At 38.7% G+C, this 14,959-nt stretch overlaps 1 protein-coding gene across 2 annotated transcripts in view; it reads right to left on the bottom strand.

Moving 5' to 3' along the window:
* The window catches only part of LOC131677603 (uncharacterized), a 592,646-nt gene that overhangs the window by 56,890 nt on the left and 520,797 nt on the right, over positions 1–14,959 (bottom strand). For both annotated transcript variants that reach the window (XM_058957497.1, XM_058957496.1), the window contains exon 7: positions 13,787–13,913. In XM_058957497.1, coding sequence (XP_058813480.1) covers positions 13,787–13,913 — 127 coding nt within the window. The remainder of the gene's footprint in view (positions 1–13,786; positions 13,914–14,959) is intronic.

Raw genomic sequence — 14,959 nt, 5'->3', positions numbered from 1 at the left:
GTCGTTTTAAGCCGATTCATACCAAAGGCGTTGTTTACTTATGTAAAGGCTCGCACAGAATGAAGCCAAATCTACAAATCGAACATGTCACCAGCTACCTCCCGGTAAAACCATTCGGAATTTGATTCGGAATCCTGAATGGAGTCATTATGGATTCCAAATCAAATGCAACAACCGATTGAGTCGGAATCGGTTGTTGCATTTGATTTGGAATCCATAATGACTCCATTCAGAAATCCGAACTGGTTCCGGAATGAGTTTAACTGGGCTATCGTGCAAAGTAAACATATATACTTCTTTAGCTATGTCCTCATGCGTGCTCGCAAGGGGAGTATTGTTATTGGCAGGGAAAATATTACAATAATTGGAGTGAAAAACTATTCTGGTTGCAGTTGAAAATCGAAGAATTGACTTGCGCCTTTCGTTTTTTCCCCTATTTGCAGAGTGGGCAACTAAAGCGCATCTTGTGTAGATGTTAGAGAATCAACTTGCGCATCATCTACACTAGTTGTTTGGCATTATACTCTTTTTGATCTGATTTGATTTGTTTGAAATTGATCGCAAAAACGATAAAATAATCTAAATTTTACCCAAACATTTGAAACATTTGAAAAGGGTCTAACTGCCAAACGTAAACCTTGAGAAAAAGGCAAAAGAGGTTTTGGTCGAATTCATTATAATTCTATTTAAAAATTTAATGCTTTTTTACTTAGTTTGATTGCGCATATTGTTTACATCAGACACTCCCCTGAATTCATTGAGTACGTATTTCACTGCCTTTATAATCCTTTTGGAATCAGTTACAATAATCCTTTATAATCATTTTATAATAAGTGTATTGATAGCAGGGCCGGCGGAAAGCGTGGGTAGTATGGGTAGTACTACCCACTCGAAAATAACCCACTCGAAATTTTGAACCATTTCAAAACATTTAGATGCGCAACGCATGTATCTCGCACTACACACATTTGAAAACATCGATGTACCACAATTCCATTTGCATAAACGAACGTGATTTAATGTGAATGTGATGTAAGCGTGTGCATTGCGAAAAGGAAAACAATCCTTACTAATGGACCCCTCTCCCTATGCTTTCTACCCACTCGGGCATAAAGTGTTTCGCCGCCTCTGATTGCTAGTTAGGACTTTTATATCAGCCCTTTTATAATTTGTTATAAAATCATTATCAAAATTCTTCATAATCCATTGTTGCGTTATGTTTATGTACATGGCCAGATTGATAGTTTTTACCTGGGACGGGAGGTGTGGATACGAAAAAACCTAATGTCAATTGGAGCCAAGGGCACCGTCAAATGCAGTCAGGGGGAACTGTCATATGTAGAAGAAGAAAGAGTGGCTATGCAAAACAAGAGATAAAATGAACAGAAAACAAAAAGAAAAACGCTTTTAATCCACCTAACAGTGTGATGAGACATTTCTTATAATTCTTATCACTCTCTTCGGATATTATATCGTTTGAGAGCATTTAGAACTTGATACTTCGCGATGTTTTTGATAACACATACTACATGGGATAGTGGCAGGACTCAGAGAATCGCTCAAATCAGCATAGGACAACATCAGTGCTAGAAATCTCAAACCAAATCAATGGGAAAGCTAAAAAATGGTCCATAAAATAGACATACAAACGAATTATTGCTAATGCTCTGTTAATAAAATATCTAAATTCCTCAATAAATGCATTGTGGTGGGAAAACTGAATTTTCCTATAGGGGTTATATATTGTACTGAGCCAAAAAAATCGAATTTTTTTTTGAATCGATTTGAAGTTTATACTTTACTCAAATTTCCAACGCGACTGAGAACTAAGAAATCAACGCTTTTTCTTGAAAAAAATACTAGCGATACTAGCAGTGACACCATTCAAAGAAAATCAACAGTGAATATTTCCAGACTTGGTTTTATTTCCTATTTAAGAACTATTGTGTTTTTTACATCCTAGATTGCATGATTCAGTGATCGAAACCCAAAACTTCATGAAGTATTTGAAATTATTAAATTAAAATTTGTGTTTGATATTGAAATTGACAAAATGATAGGTTCCCCTTTGGCGATTGTTTACTTTTTCGGTTCCACCTATTAGCATTGAAGTATCGCCCATACGTTTTTTACAATACCAATTTTACAATTGTTGGGGGTTTGGTGAAAATCGATCATACTGTCCAAACGGCATAATTCCGAAACCGTAATTTTTGAAGTTTTAAAATTATGCAGAATTAATTTTTCAGAAAATAGTAACAGAGTTCGTGTCTTTAGCGAATTTGTTGAGACTTTATTGTAGTCATGAATATTAACCTAAGAAAATTCACCATAAATACTTCTTGGACGATATACCGTCAAAATTATTTTATCAAATGATGCGCTGTTTAATGTTTGTAAAATTCATCGAAGATACTAAACCTCTGAAATTGGCGGTTTCAAAATGATGTTATCTTGACCTTAAATTACTGTTTTTGAACATTTGACCTATACATATAATTGGTCATACAACAAAAATCAAATTCTCATCAAAATCGATCAGGACCTGCTAGATTCGAATGGAAATCGTCAGTTTTCATAAATTTCTCTCTACATTCGGAAAGAGCCTCGTTATTAATCATATTACATTTTCGTCTCAACTCGACGCATTCCCAAAATAAAAACCTGTTTTAATCCACCTAGTGGTGCAATTGTGTTTTTCTCATTTGTCTAGACTACGATTCCATGGCTGGTTATGTTCAATACAATGGTGGAAATGAATATTACATGTTCAGTACGATTTGCACATACGTACAATGGATCGACAGCCACGATCTTGAGATACTATGTGATACTGAAAAATCGATGGAAACCAGCGGCGGATCATGGAGAAAGATCCGGGAGGTCCGGGTCCTGCCGAAAATTTTCAACTTGTTAAAAATTTTTAAACTAGTTTTAATTTTAAAGTAGCAACCCCTCACTGCATACTCGCTCCGGGCCGGTATGATTGACGATTTTTAGAGTGATTGCATAACCTTTCTATATGAGAAAGGCAAAAAGTCCAAAAAAATCAATTTTTGTCAAACATTATTTTTTTCGAGTTTACATCAAATCTCAATGTTTCATGCATTTTAAAGTCATTTGGCATCAAAAAAAAAAATTGATTTTGAAAATTTTTCACTTCAGTTTATATGGGAATTTGCTGTGTGATTGCACTCTTTAACTCGTAACTCCGGAACCGGAAGTCCAATCAATAAAAAATTGAATTACAGCCAATGGGAAATTTGTACCTTTCATTTGAGACTAACTTTGTGCAAATCGATCCAGCCATCTCTGATTAACAGTGGTCACATTTTTTTCCACATACACACATACATACACACACAGACATTTTTCGATCTCGACGAACTGAGTCGATTGGCATATGACACTCGGCCCTCCGGGTAGGGATTTGATTGACGAATTTTAGAGTGAATGAGAAAGGCAAAAACATTTTTAGAAAATGTTGAAAGTTATGCATTTTTTGGTGAGCAGTTCTATGTTTCATAGACATTAAATCAATTTTATCTTCGCTTCCTATTAAATAAAGACCCTTATTACAGTACATCTCTACAAAAACGAGACCAATTTGAAAATAAATCTGAGGATTATGATTGATTACAGAACTCTGGAATTTTCTATTGGAATGTTTTCAGGCAGAAATTTGATATTGATGCTATTAGACAACTGTGAAATCAAGACCAGTAGATCAGTTACATTTCAGGAGGACCCCATTCCGACAATTTATCAAAAGTCCTCATGATGTTTACAACAACAGGTCAATCAGCGGATCAGATAATTGTTATTGTAATATTGAATTAAATCAGTCTGCATCAATAAATTTTCAACTTCAATCCAATTTTTTTTTGGGGTGTGGTGGGGGGGGGGGTTGTATGGTGTTAAACCCCAAAACTTTCTCTTGGCTACGCCGTTGCTTGGAGTTATTTATTTCGCTTTTCATTTTCCGATATGTTTCAGATCGATCCGATGGTCATAAGTTAAAAAAATTGCAGTCAGAAGGTTCGCACAAATGAACATTTTTGCACTGATAAGGTATCAAGTTCCTTCACGACAACTTGGAAGTGTACGGTGATTATTTCTAGCGGTTGTAGATAGAAAAATGAAATACAAAATTCGTTTTATCGCAATAATATTTGGCTTATTTCAATGGATTATTACTATATTGAACAATAAATAGGCGACAAAGAGTAATCCACAAACAACAAGCCATAACTTTTAAAGTATTCAAAATAGATATTTAAAATCTTTAGTAAAGTTATTCGCAAAAGTAAGAGCTACAAATTTGCTGAAGACATCATTTCGATATAATCACTTCCAAGAGAATTTGTGAAAATATCTCACTCATAGGGGGATTAATCAGCAAAAGCATAATACCAAAAGAAAGGGCATATTACCTCCACTAAATTCTCCGAAGATACTATTGACCTAAAATAAGCCGTTTTGGCGTTAATAATAGATTACATGTTTTTGGTCATATTTCTGGCTATGGGAAATGATAAAATTCTGTCGTCCGCATTTAATGTTAAATATCTCTTTTGATAATAGTCCGGTTTCAACAATCTATAGCTTGTTCGAAAGGAATTCGTTGAAGCTGTCTAAAGACATATAAATTGTTAATCTATATTGTCAATTTCGGCAGATAATTTAAAAAAAAAACTGCAAAAAACGCCATTTTTACGCATTCAAACATTCATGGAAATTAAACATCAGAATCAAAAACAAATTAATAGCGTTCATACTGTTTTTTAGTTCTTTCATTTAAAATTGGTTTGGATAAGATCGGTTCAGCCATTGCTGAGAAACACGAATGATAATTTGTCCGTTACATACACACACACAGACACACACACACATACACAGACATTGTCCCAAATCGTCAAGCTGGGTCGATTGGTATATACGACTCGGCCCTCCGGGCCTCGGAAAAAATCTTGAAAGTTTGAGCGAATTCTATACATTTCTTTTATAAGAAATGTAAAAATCTATCCACAGGTTCTGTCCCAGGATTTTAATAGAGAACATGAAAATTCGATTTGTTTGCATTTGGCAGTAGGTCTTTTTAAATGTTTGGCTAGAAATTCCTTACTTCTTCAATGAATCATATATAAGAAAAGTAAAAATGTTAAATATAACGGAACAATGTATGATGCCGACATCAAAGAAAAAATTACAGCTGAGCGACCTTGTTTGGAAAGTGCTAACATTTGGCAGCGAACCAAACCAAGTTTCTCATACTATGATCGAATCAACAAAAATTCCAAGACCATGTAAACAATCTCTCTGAACTGTCAAAAAAGTGTGGTTAAACATTATCATGCAATGTTCTCCACCGAGAGGTTCACTTTAGTTTGTTTATTTATGTCGTTTTCGATTGAGAACCTAGAAACTAACCCAGGTTAGTTGCTTCAAACGAACGTTTTTAATGAAACTAATGGCGATTTCGCTTGAACCTGAAACAGGTTCTAACCCCAACTGCTGTCAGTTCATACATTTTGACAGCAGTTGGGGTTAGGAACTGACTCAGTTTCGCTTCAAACGAAAACCACATAAGTTGGGTTCTCGCCAAACAGCGGTGGTGTGAGCGAACCCGAAATATATTTCACACAGCGAACCCGAAATATATAACACACATTTTGAGTCCCACCATTCTTGCGAAGGTGAAATAAACACTCAACATTCTTGCATTTTTCAAATTTAAAAAAATCATTATTAAATCTCTAAAAAATCTCATTTCAACGGAAATATTCTTAAAAATATGTAGTCTTTTAAATAAAAATAAGAAAAAAGGGAGTTAGGTCGGACGAGAAAGGTCTATTGTTTGGGCAATAGCGAGCCATTGATTTTTATCGTTTATCGATTTGAAAGTTTATACTAGTTTTTAAATGATTTTTGCCTAAATGTCTGTTAGCTTTGAGTATCCATAAGTTGAACTTATTGCGTGCGAGCATTAGCTTTCAGATGTTTTGACAGTTCAAATCAAAATAAAACACGTTGGTTGAGTGCTTCCAGTAAACTTGTTTTTTCTCTATTGAAGTCTAGGGTAGTGTTATGACGAATACATTAAAATGTTTTTCGCAATATTGTTTTCAAATACATTTCGCATTTAATCATTTAATATGGTCGAGACTCGGGTTCTTCCACATGTTACCTATAGAACAAATTTACCGAATTGGCAATATTGCTGCAGTTGGTTTGATGTTGCTCCTTTCGTTTTTAAGGAGCCTACAAAAATTGGCCGTCCCAACCAATGGTGTGCTGCTTCCGTGCTTCTCCAATCAAAGGAAAGGCTTAGGAGAACGGGTAAGCACAACCAACTCCTAACAACAAAACTTTATTTTTCCTTGAAGCGTTCGGTGTTTATCAACTATCCTATTATTTGTCGATTCAGAAAGGATGTAGACGGAAAAGTTTGATAAAGCACTTTAACGAGCAATCTCAGACGAGCAGTACTCCCATGTTGGCAAGGGGGAAATTACGTTTCGATGCAAACGTGGGGCGGGGGTATCCTTAAAAGGTTAGCTTATTCAAACACAAAAGTGCGCAAAATGTCTTCTGCAGTTAGTCGCCTCACTCACGAGAATAAAGAACCGAACTTAGTTTCCTATTTTCCAACACATTTCTATACGCTCGTAATAGGCGAAACCTTCCTGTGCGCTTAACGGCATTTTTGTTTAATAACGGTGACCGGTGACAAGCATTGCTGATAGGGAACCAGTGTTGCCAATTTTGCAAATGTCTGTATATATTGTTTTAAGAGAGTTTTTCAAAACTGTGTCACTGCCTTCATTGATGTTCTTAAACGTTTGTTTTTGCATATGAGGGATGAACTTTCTCGAAATCTGGGAAAAATTTAATTAGGTCGTAAATAACCATAATAGAGCCCTACGACGGCATCACTATAAAATTTTCTATTTATGTTTCAGAACATTGAAAGACAACGATTTTGATAAGCATATTATACAAAGAGCACAGGGGTGAATGATTTGGGTAGACAAGCAAATTAAGTAAAAATAGCTACTCTCTACCTCTGGTCTAACTTGAAATTCAAGTGTGTTTGTTTGGCCGAAAGGGCTTTGAGAGGGATTGAAAATAGGGTTTACCATTTTCAAGTTTGGCCAGGTGTTTACGGGAATCTTCCACTGTGGAATTGAAAATATTTTATCTTCAAAAAAAACTTTGAAAACCTTCAAAGGTTTTTCTTGTATTAAATTGTGCCGTTGTGTTTAGAATATGCGACAACCAGTACCACAGAGACCAAACGTTCACCTCAAGCGTTTAAATTATTTTGTCTTAATTATAGATGCGTTAGTTAAAAAAATTAATGGAATATCAGGTTCGCTACAGAGTTTGACAGCTGATAGATATTTAATAAAAACATATTCCTCTAGTTGCGACATGCAGATATACTGCTAGTGTTTTAACGGGTAAGTATTCGTTCGAATATTTTCACAAACATTATGAACTAGTTCGAATATGATTGTCTGTTTTCTTTACCCTCTTACTTCTTGTGCGGGTCGCTGGTATGACAAACAAGGAAACCTACTAAGGTTCCAATTGCTTATAAACGTTTTCATTTGCATAGCCATGTTCTGGTAGCGGGAAAGCTTTGCATCGCCTGGCATGGTACTTCCGAAAATTTGGCCTCCATATGACAAGCATCGCAAGTGTATTCGCCATACCCAGCTTAAAGCTAACGGTCCTCATATTACTGCCTGGCAGCACGTCGGTCGTCGTCCATGAATCCTCCCTCTCTCTCTCTCTCTCTCTCTCTCTCTCTCTCTCTCTCTCTCTCTCTCTCTCTCTCTCTCTCTCAATATGATGTGTTGTTTACTTTTCGCCGACAGCCCAATTTGCCACGGGGGAACCATTTCCGAAACAATAATGTCAATTACCTGTACTCCCACTGAGACTCTAAATGAACAGCTCGGTGAACGTGAACGCGTAGATGGCGCCAGGGGTGAAATGTGTGTAAGGAAAACCTTTTCCATGCCGTCATCAATCTTGTTCACACTGTGTCCCGCCTTCTGGGCCACTGTGTTTTCCCCACAGTGGTTCTCTGGGCGGGATGAAAAATGTGTCGATCGAAGTTGTTCTTTTCGATACTGATACATTGCCGGTGTGTGCCGGTATGGCGGCGTGTGTCGGTTCCAGGTATTTGCGGAAACTCGCTGCGAACGGGATCAGTGCGAAAGACATTAGCTTCAATCGAGTGCAGTTTCAACTACCGAACCTCCCACACAAAGCGAAGTCTGACGATTTGATACTGGACCTTATGTGTGTATTGATTTTTGGAAAGTTATCACATATGTGTGCCTCGAGTATGTGTGGAGGAAGAAGAGAGGTCAATTCTGAAAGTGTTGCCTATTGGAAAAGGTGAATTCGGGTGGTTTATGGTTAAATTTGTTGACATAGGCGAACGTGCTGGGATAGAGCTCCAACTTGAAATTGAATCAATTACCGAAAATGTCAACAGGGAGAGTTTGATGACTTCAAACTTGTTATCGTCACTATCTAGACTATAAAGGCTCTCTTTCTTCTGTTCAATTTGGTTATGTTTATTCATTAGAAGACAATAATTTTATTTGGAAAAGAGTAGTCATCCTCTAGGGAGAGATATGCGAAGACGTCATATTGAGCCTGCGAAACTGTCAAGTTTTTGAGTCAGCCGATAAAAACGAGCCATTATTTGGTAGCACTGCTAGCTTTAAACAATGGAATGAAAGGTTCCCAATTTGTCTTTTTTCCTCCGCACATCTCTGACCATGAGGATAACTAGAAAAAAGTAATTACTGTATTTACCATATGTATAGCAACACTGCCAAACAATGGCGTGCGCAACATTTTCTTTTAAGGAAAGGGGGGCTAACTCTAGTTACAGTGTAGCAATGAGGAAGAAGAAGACACATGACGTATCCAAACGAGCATGAAATTTGACATATTCACAATAGAAATACGTCAAATTTCATTCTCGTTTGGATACGTCATGTGTCTTCTTCCTCATGGCTACACTCTAACTAGAGTGCTCTAGGGATATCAGCTCAAATACTTCCAGTTTTGTCCAGTAGTTTTCATTATCAATTAGATTTTTGGTTGAAGTTTCGATACCAAAAGAGTTATTTTACTTATATTTTACTATTTTATTTTCCGTTGACATCTCTTGCTTCTGTCCGCCTATCACTGATGCCAGAGAGGATTACACCATCTGAACCATAAATATAGTCAACACATGGACCAACGGATTCACTTTTCTTCCTAAGTAAGACGCAAAAAAGAATTTTTCACCTCAGTTAATCTCAACGACCTCGTTTAGGATTGAATCCTGACCTACTGGGGTGAGTGGTGGTCACGCTTACTACTCAACCACAACCCGCCTTTAGTAATTTTGCTTAGTTATTGAAATAAGTTCAGAAATTCATTATTTCGTTCAGATTCTGGTTCGTCATAGAAGATAACCTAAGCTCCCGATTTGCTCACGAACTACTCAGTCTAGTCCCCAAAGATAAACCTAGCCTACTTCGACGAAGTGTTCCCCGGCAGAAGTTCTCCTGAAACCGAGCCAACCAGTCAGGTGCCAGTTGGCTGGTGCACCAACGATCCGCGATTGGTGGTGTCTCGTCGCGGTTTACTCAGTCTGGACCCCGGCGGCGAATTTAACTTACGCCGATGTAGAGTTCCCTGGCGAAAAAAGTCCTCCCGATACCGATTCTTCTTTGGTTTTTGCTATATTGCTATCGGGCCAACCGGTAGGGTGCCGTGGTGCGTCCGGCGATTCCGGGTGGAGCGTGGTGTCCGGTTCGCTGGCGTCGCGACGACCCATACCCTGCGCTCTGTCTCAGTTTACTCGACTAACTATGGCGCTCGATCTAGCCTGCTCCTGTGAAGAGTGCTCTCCCAAAATCGTTGCTCGCTGTTCATCACACCATTTCCGCTGTTAGTCGGTCACGATCTGCGTCACCACACTGTTGACCGCATTCCACGTGTTTACGCTGCTTCTCATTCTGTAGACTACATTATCCGGGTTAATGTTTGGTCCTTCCGTTTCAAGCATTTCCCTGCGCTTCGTTTCGATCCTCGGACATTCGAAGACCTCATGCTCCGGTGTCTCCTAGAATCCGGGCACAATGGTAACGTTGCGTACCCGAATCGATTAAGATACTCCCTGAAGTAGCCGTGGCCCGACAGGAGCTGTGTCAGGTGGAAGTTTACTTCTCCGTGCTTTCTATTAACCAACATCGCCAGTTGTATGATGACCCGGTAGGTCCAACTTCCCTTCCCGTATTGTCCCATTTCTGGTGCCACCACGCCATCGAGTCGATTCACAGCATCTTCCTCACATTTATGATGTTTCTCCGATTGTAGCACTCGATATCCTCCGCCAGGATGATGCAGGTGGGGATATTGCCGGCGATAACATACTGCATCCGACGATATTGTTCTTTATGCGATCGCGACTCGGGTGGCCATCAGTCGGAACGTCCTATTCAGCTTTCCGCGGTTCCGCTTGGTTTTCAGTACAACACGCCAGGCGGGAGCCCCATATCCTACTATCGACGACGTAATACTAGATAGCAGTCGTTTCGTGCATTCGTTGCCTTCGCCGAGTTTTCACAAGTTCCAATGAACCACACTCCAATGAATCATATGTCGTCCGCGAAACCCACGATTTTAACTTTCCTGGCCAGCCGCAGTGTCAAGACCCTATCGTACATCTCGTTCCACAGAGTTGAACCGAGAATGGAGCCCTGAGGGAAATCCGCTGTCACTCGCATTGACCTCTGCCGTTCGTTCGTCTCGTATAGCAGCACTCTGCTCTGGAAGTAGCTCTTCATGATCCGGTCTTGATAGCCCTTATTCTGTATAGCATTACGGTAGCCCCTGCTGGCACTTTTAAATGCATTCTTCACATCTATCGTGACCACAGTGCAGTATCGATCTCTTCTTCGCATCCGTTTAGATGGCTTCTCCGTACATTCTACCAGTAGCCGAATTTCATCCACTGTCGATGCTTCCTTGCGGAATCCGAACTGCATCTTGGACAGCCTGCGCTCACCCTCCGTGCACTTCGTCAACCTGTTAAAGATGTTTCTTTCCAGGACTTTTCCGAGTGTATCCAGCAAACATATATGGCTATACGAGACCGGATCGCTCGGTGGCTTCTCTGGCTTCGGCAGTAACACCAGCTTCTGTGCCTTCCACATTTCGGGGAAATTGACCTTATCTAGACACTGCTGCAGTACCATCCTGAACATGTCCGGGTATAGCAGGATCGATTATCTTCAGCTTGCTCGGGCACATTTCTGCTGGCGTCGACGGGCTCTTCATTTTCGCCATCACGACTCGCCGCCCCAGGGATTGGTATCTACTTCTCGGCACAGCTCCTTATTGCAATCTGACTTGCTTAGCTTGATCTCCCGTTTTAAAGCGGCCCTAGCTTCCCGAAACGCTGGCTCCTCTCAATTTGGCTGCGATACTGTTCTCTGAGCTCGCCTTCTGGCTCTGAGACAAGCAGTGCGTAGTGTACTGAGCGTCTCGTTCCACCAGTACGCTTAGCGCCGTCTAATGCGTGGCTCCAGTTTTCCCGCCTCAACGAAGAGGATTGTTTGTCGAGAAACAATCTGTGAGTTGCACATGTTTTACGAGGTCTATTAAAACAATTTCACGGTGTTCCTAAAATTGTTATTAACAAAAAAATGACCATAAATTTTTCATACGTCATTCGAAAGGTACAGTATCCAAGCATCTTCTCAGTGAATTTTAAAATGATCCATCGAGGGATTCGAGATAAATTACAATTTGAAATTTTATGACACGTTTCATAAGGCTACCAGCAAACACCCACGGGTTTGGTCCTATCTCTACAAACAAATTTTTTTTGTCTACTTATTTAGTACATGGCATTCGAAAGATATAGTAATCAAGTATATCCCCTGCAAGTTTGAAAATATTTCATTGACGGAATCGAAATTTATAACGGTTTGGATGTGGTATGCGGTCATAGATGGGTTTTCTACCAGACTTCAAGCGTGAATCCATGTTTGTCCAGTGACTATTTGGATCTTTTATACGTGTCGCGGTTTTTAAAGGAAAACATTACCATTTAATTACATAAATATAATGTACAAAAGGTGTTATTTATATGGTGCACTTAAAAAATATGAAAATAGGGTTGTCTACCAAACGTTAAATATAATGTGAAAACTAAAAAAAATGAATAAAAGTTGGAATGTTTACTTCAAAAGGCCATATCTCAATGGTTTGTTGACCGATCCTAATTATTTTTTTCATTATTGAACAGGTAAACGTTTCATTGTTAATTTACATTAAGAAGAATATAAAACAGAGTCAATAAATAGGCGATATAGTTGATCTCAACTATATGTATTATCATTATTTAGTAAATATTTTTGGTTTAAAAATAGCTGCCTATCCATTATTATATACTAGTTGATTGCAATTGCTGTATAAACATCTGAATGTCAAATTCTCATGATAAGTTCAATTCGACAATAAAACTGACAATAATTAGAGATATGAGCAGATGAACTTTTACTAATAACATCCCCTTTGACCAGTTTTAACATCTGTCAACCCAACCAGCGATTGTACAAAATTTCCAACAAAAACCTATCATAACATAAATTGATCTGAATCAGCATATACCTTCATATTTTTTTAAATTTATGGTTTTATTTTTCCATCATTTGTAGTTTGCGTTCGTTGCATTCAACTAATGTATAGGTCATCGTTTTGAATACAAAGATATTCACTAGTGATAATACATATAATTGAGGATAATTAGGTTGTCTATTGTTTGAAGCAGGCAACTCTATTTTATATTCTTCTTAATGAAAATTAACGATGAAACGTCTACTTGTTCAATAATGAAAAAATAATTAGAATCGGTCAACAAACCATTGAGATATGGCCTTTTGAAGTAAACATTCCGACTTTTATCCATTTTTTTAATTTACTCATTATATTTAACGTTTGATAGACAACCCTATTTTCATATTTTTTCAGTGTACCATATAAATAACACCTTTTGTACATTATATTTATGTAATTAAATGGTAAGGTTTTCCTTTAAAAACCGCGACACGTATAAAAGATCCAAATAGTCACTGGACAAACATGGATTCACGCTTGAAGTCTGGTAGAAAACCCATCTATGACCGCATACCACATCCAAACCGTTATAAATTTCGATTCCGTCAATGAAATATTTTCAAACTTGCAGGGGATATACTTGATTACTATATCTTTCGAATGCCATGTACTAAATAAGTAGACAAAAAAAATTTGTTTGTAGAGATAGGACCAAACCCGTGGGTGTTTGCTGGTAGCCTTATGAAACGTGTCATAAAACTTCAAATTGCAATTTCTCTCGAATCCCTCGATGGATCATTTTGAAATTCACTGAGAAGATGCTTGGATACTGTATCTTTCGAATGCCGTATGACAAATTTATGGTCATTTTTTTGTTAATAACGGTTTTAGGAACACCGTGATTTAAGATAGATAGTGTCTGAATTACATTTGTTTTACGTATGTTTTTAAAACTTAATTTATATGAGAATTTCAAATAGATGTTTCAAAATATTAGGAGGGGTTATAGGTCCCTTCAGACCTCCCTTATGCACGCCAGTGTAAATAATTCACAACCGAAACTGTACCTCGTTATTCGTCAATTTCACGCCCCTGAACCTTAAACCGTGTCGTATGATTTAACTGCTGCCACTCCACTTACCTCGCTCGGGGATAGGCTCCTTCCGGCTGCTTTCCAGTGGTGCTTGGGATACTTCCGAGTAGATTGTGCCTACCTCGGCCAAACATCGCAGAATCAGCTGTCCGGTGGAATAGTGCGATGGTAACAGCTGCGGGAAAAAACAGGAAGGTGATTTCAGTCAGTATAGGTGGTTGCTATTCACTAAGGAAAAGGGGTCTTTGGCACCGGATTTCGGAAGGGTCGGGTAAATTTCTTATAGTGAAGAAAAGTATTTCAATTAAAAGCAGGAAAGTTTTACACGAAATACGTTTTTTGCTCCGCTAATACTCTTTGGTGCTAATGGCAAAAATGTGCTGCAAACAGTCGAACTTTTTGGGTGATAGAAAATCAATCGTGTTTTCTCTTCAACGAGGAAAAATCTTGAAAGTTTCACTTCCGTTGAATTGTTTCGTTTTCATTCGACAAACCTGTATACATTTGTCAGTAAAGAAAAACAATTCCGTTAGTTTACCACTGGCCGGGGCAGCAATCAAGCGAAAGCCAGTAAATTTTAAGCATCGCAAAACAGCATCATTGTTTGGACTAGGGTTTGACCTGAAGACTAGGGTGATCTCCCGGTTTAACAGAAATTTCTCCAGGGTGGCGAGAGGACGAATAGTTTTATCTTTTACAGTAATGAATTTATTTGTTTCAAACAAGCTCTTCCGATATTAACACCGGCTGCTTATGCGGACCCATATTAGGCGCTTTACTGAAACAGTTAACCTGTTCTTCTTCTTCCAATTCTGTTTATTTTCCGTCGGCCTATTTCCGCTACGAGGCCAAACACCGACGCCAGAGATGTGACACTCCCACTATCTGGATTGGATATCGACCCATCAACTCATGGACCGGGGACCAACGGCTTTACTTCCCTTCCGAAGGAAGGCGTGACCTCAGATTTTTCTCACCTCTGAAAAATTTCAACGACCTCGACTGGGATTGAACCCAGACCAACTGGGGTGGGTGGCGGTCACGCTTACTACCCAACCATCGGCGCCGTCTACAGTTAACCCAAGGGGCGAGTCGCTTAGAACAATGTGCCATACACACTGAATCACCTACGATAACACGATATAAGATAACGATTCACAATAATACACGATCATTTCACTCATTACCACGATGTGTGGCACAATGAGGCACACTTCTGAC

The sequence above is a fragment of the Topomyia yanbarensis genome, chromosome 1, assembly GCF_030247195.1.
Source record: "Topomyia yanbarensis strain Yona2022 chromosome 1, ASM3024719v1, whole genome shotgun sequence".
NCBI classification, from domain to species: domain Eukaryota; kingdom Metazoa; phylum Arthropoda; class Insecta; order Diptera; family Culicidae; genus Topomyia; species Topomyia yanbarensis.
This window is presented reverse-complemented; position numbering and strand designations above follow the sequence as displayed.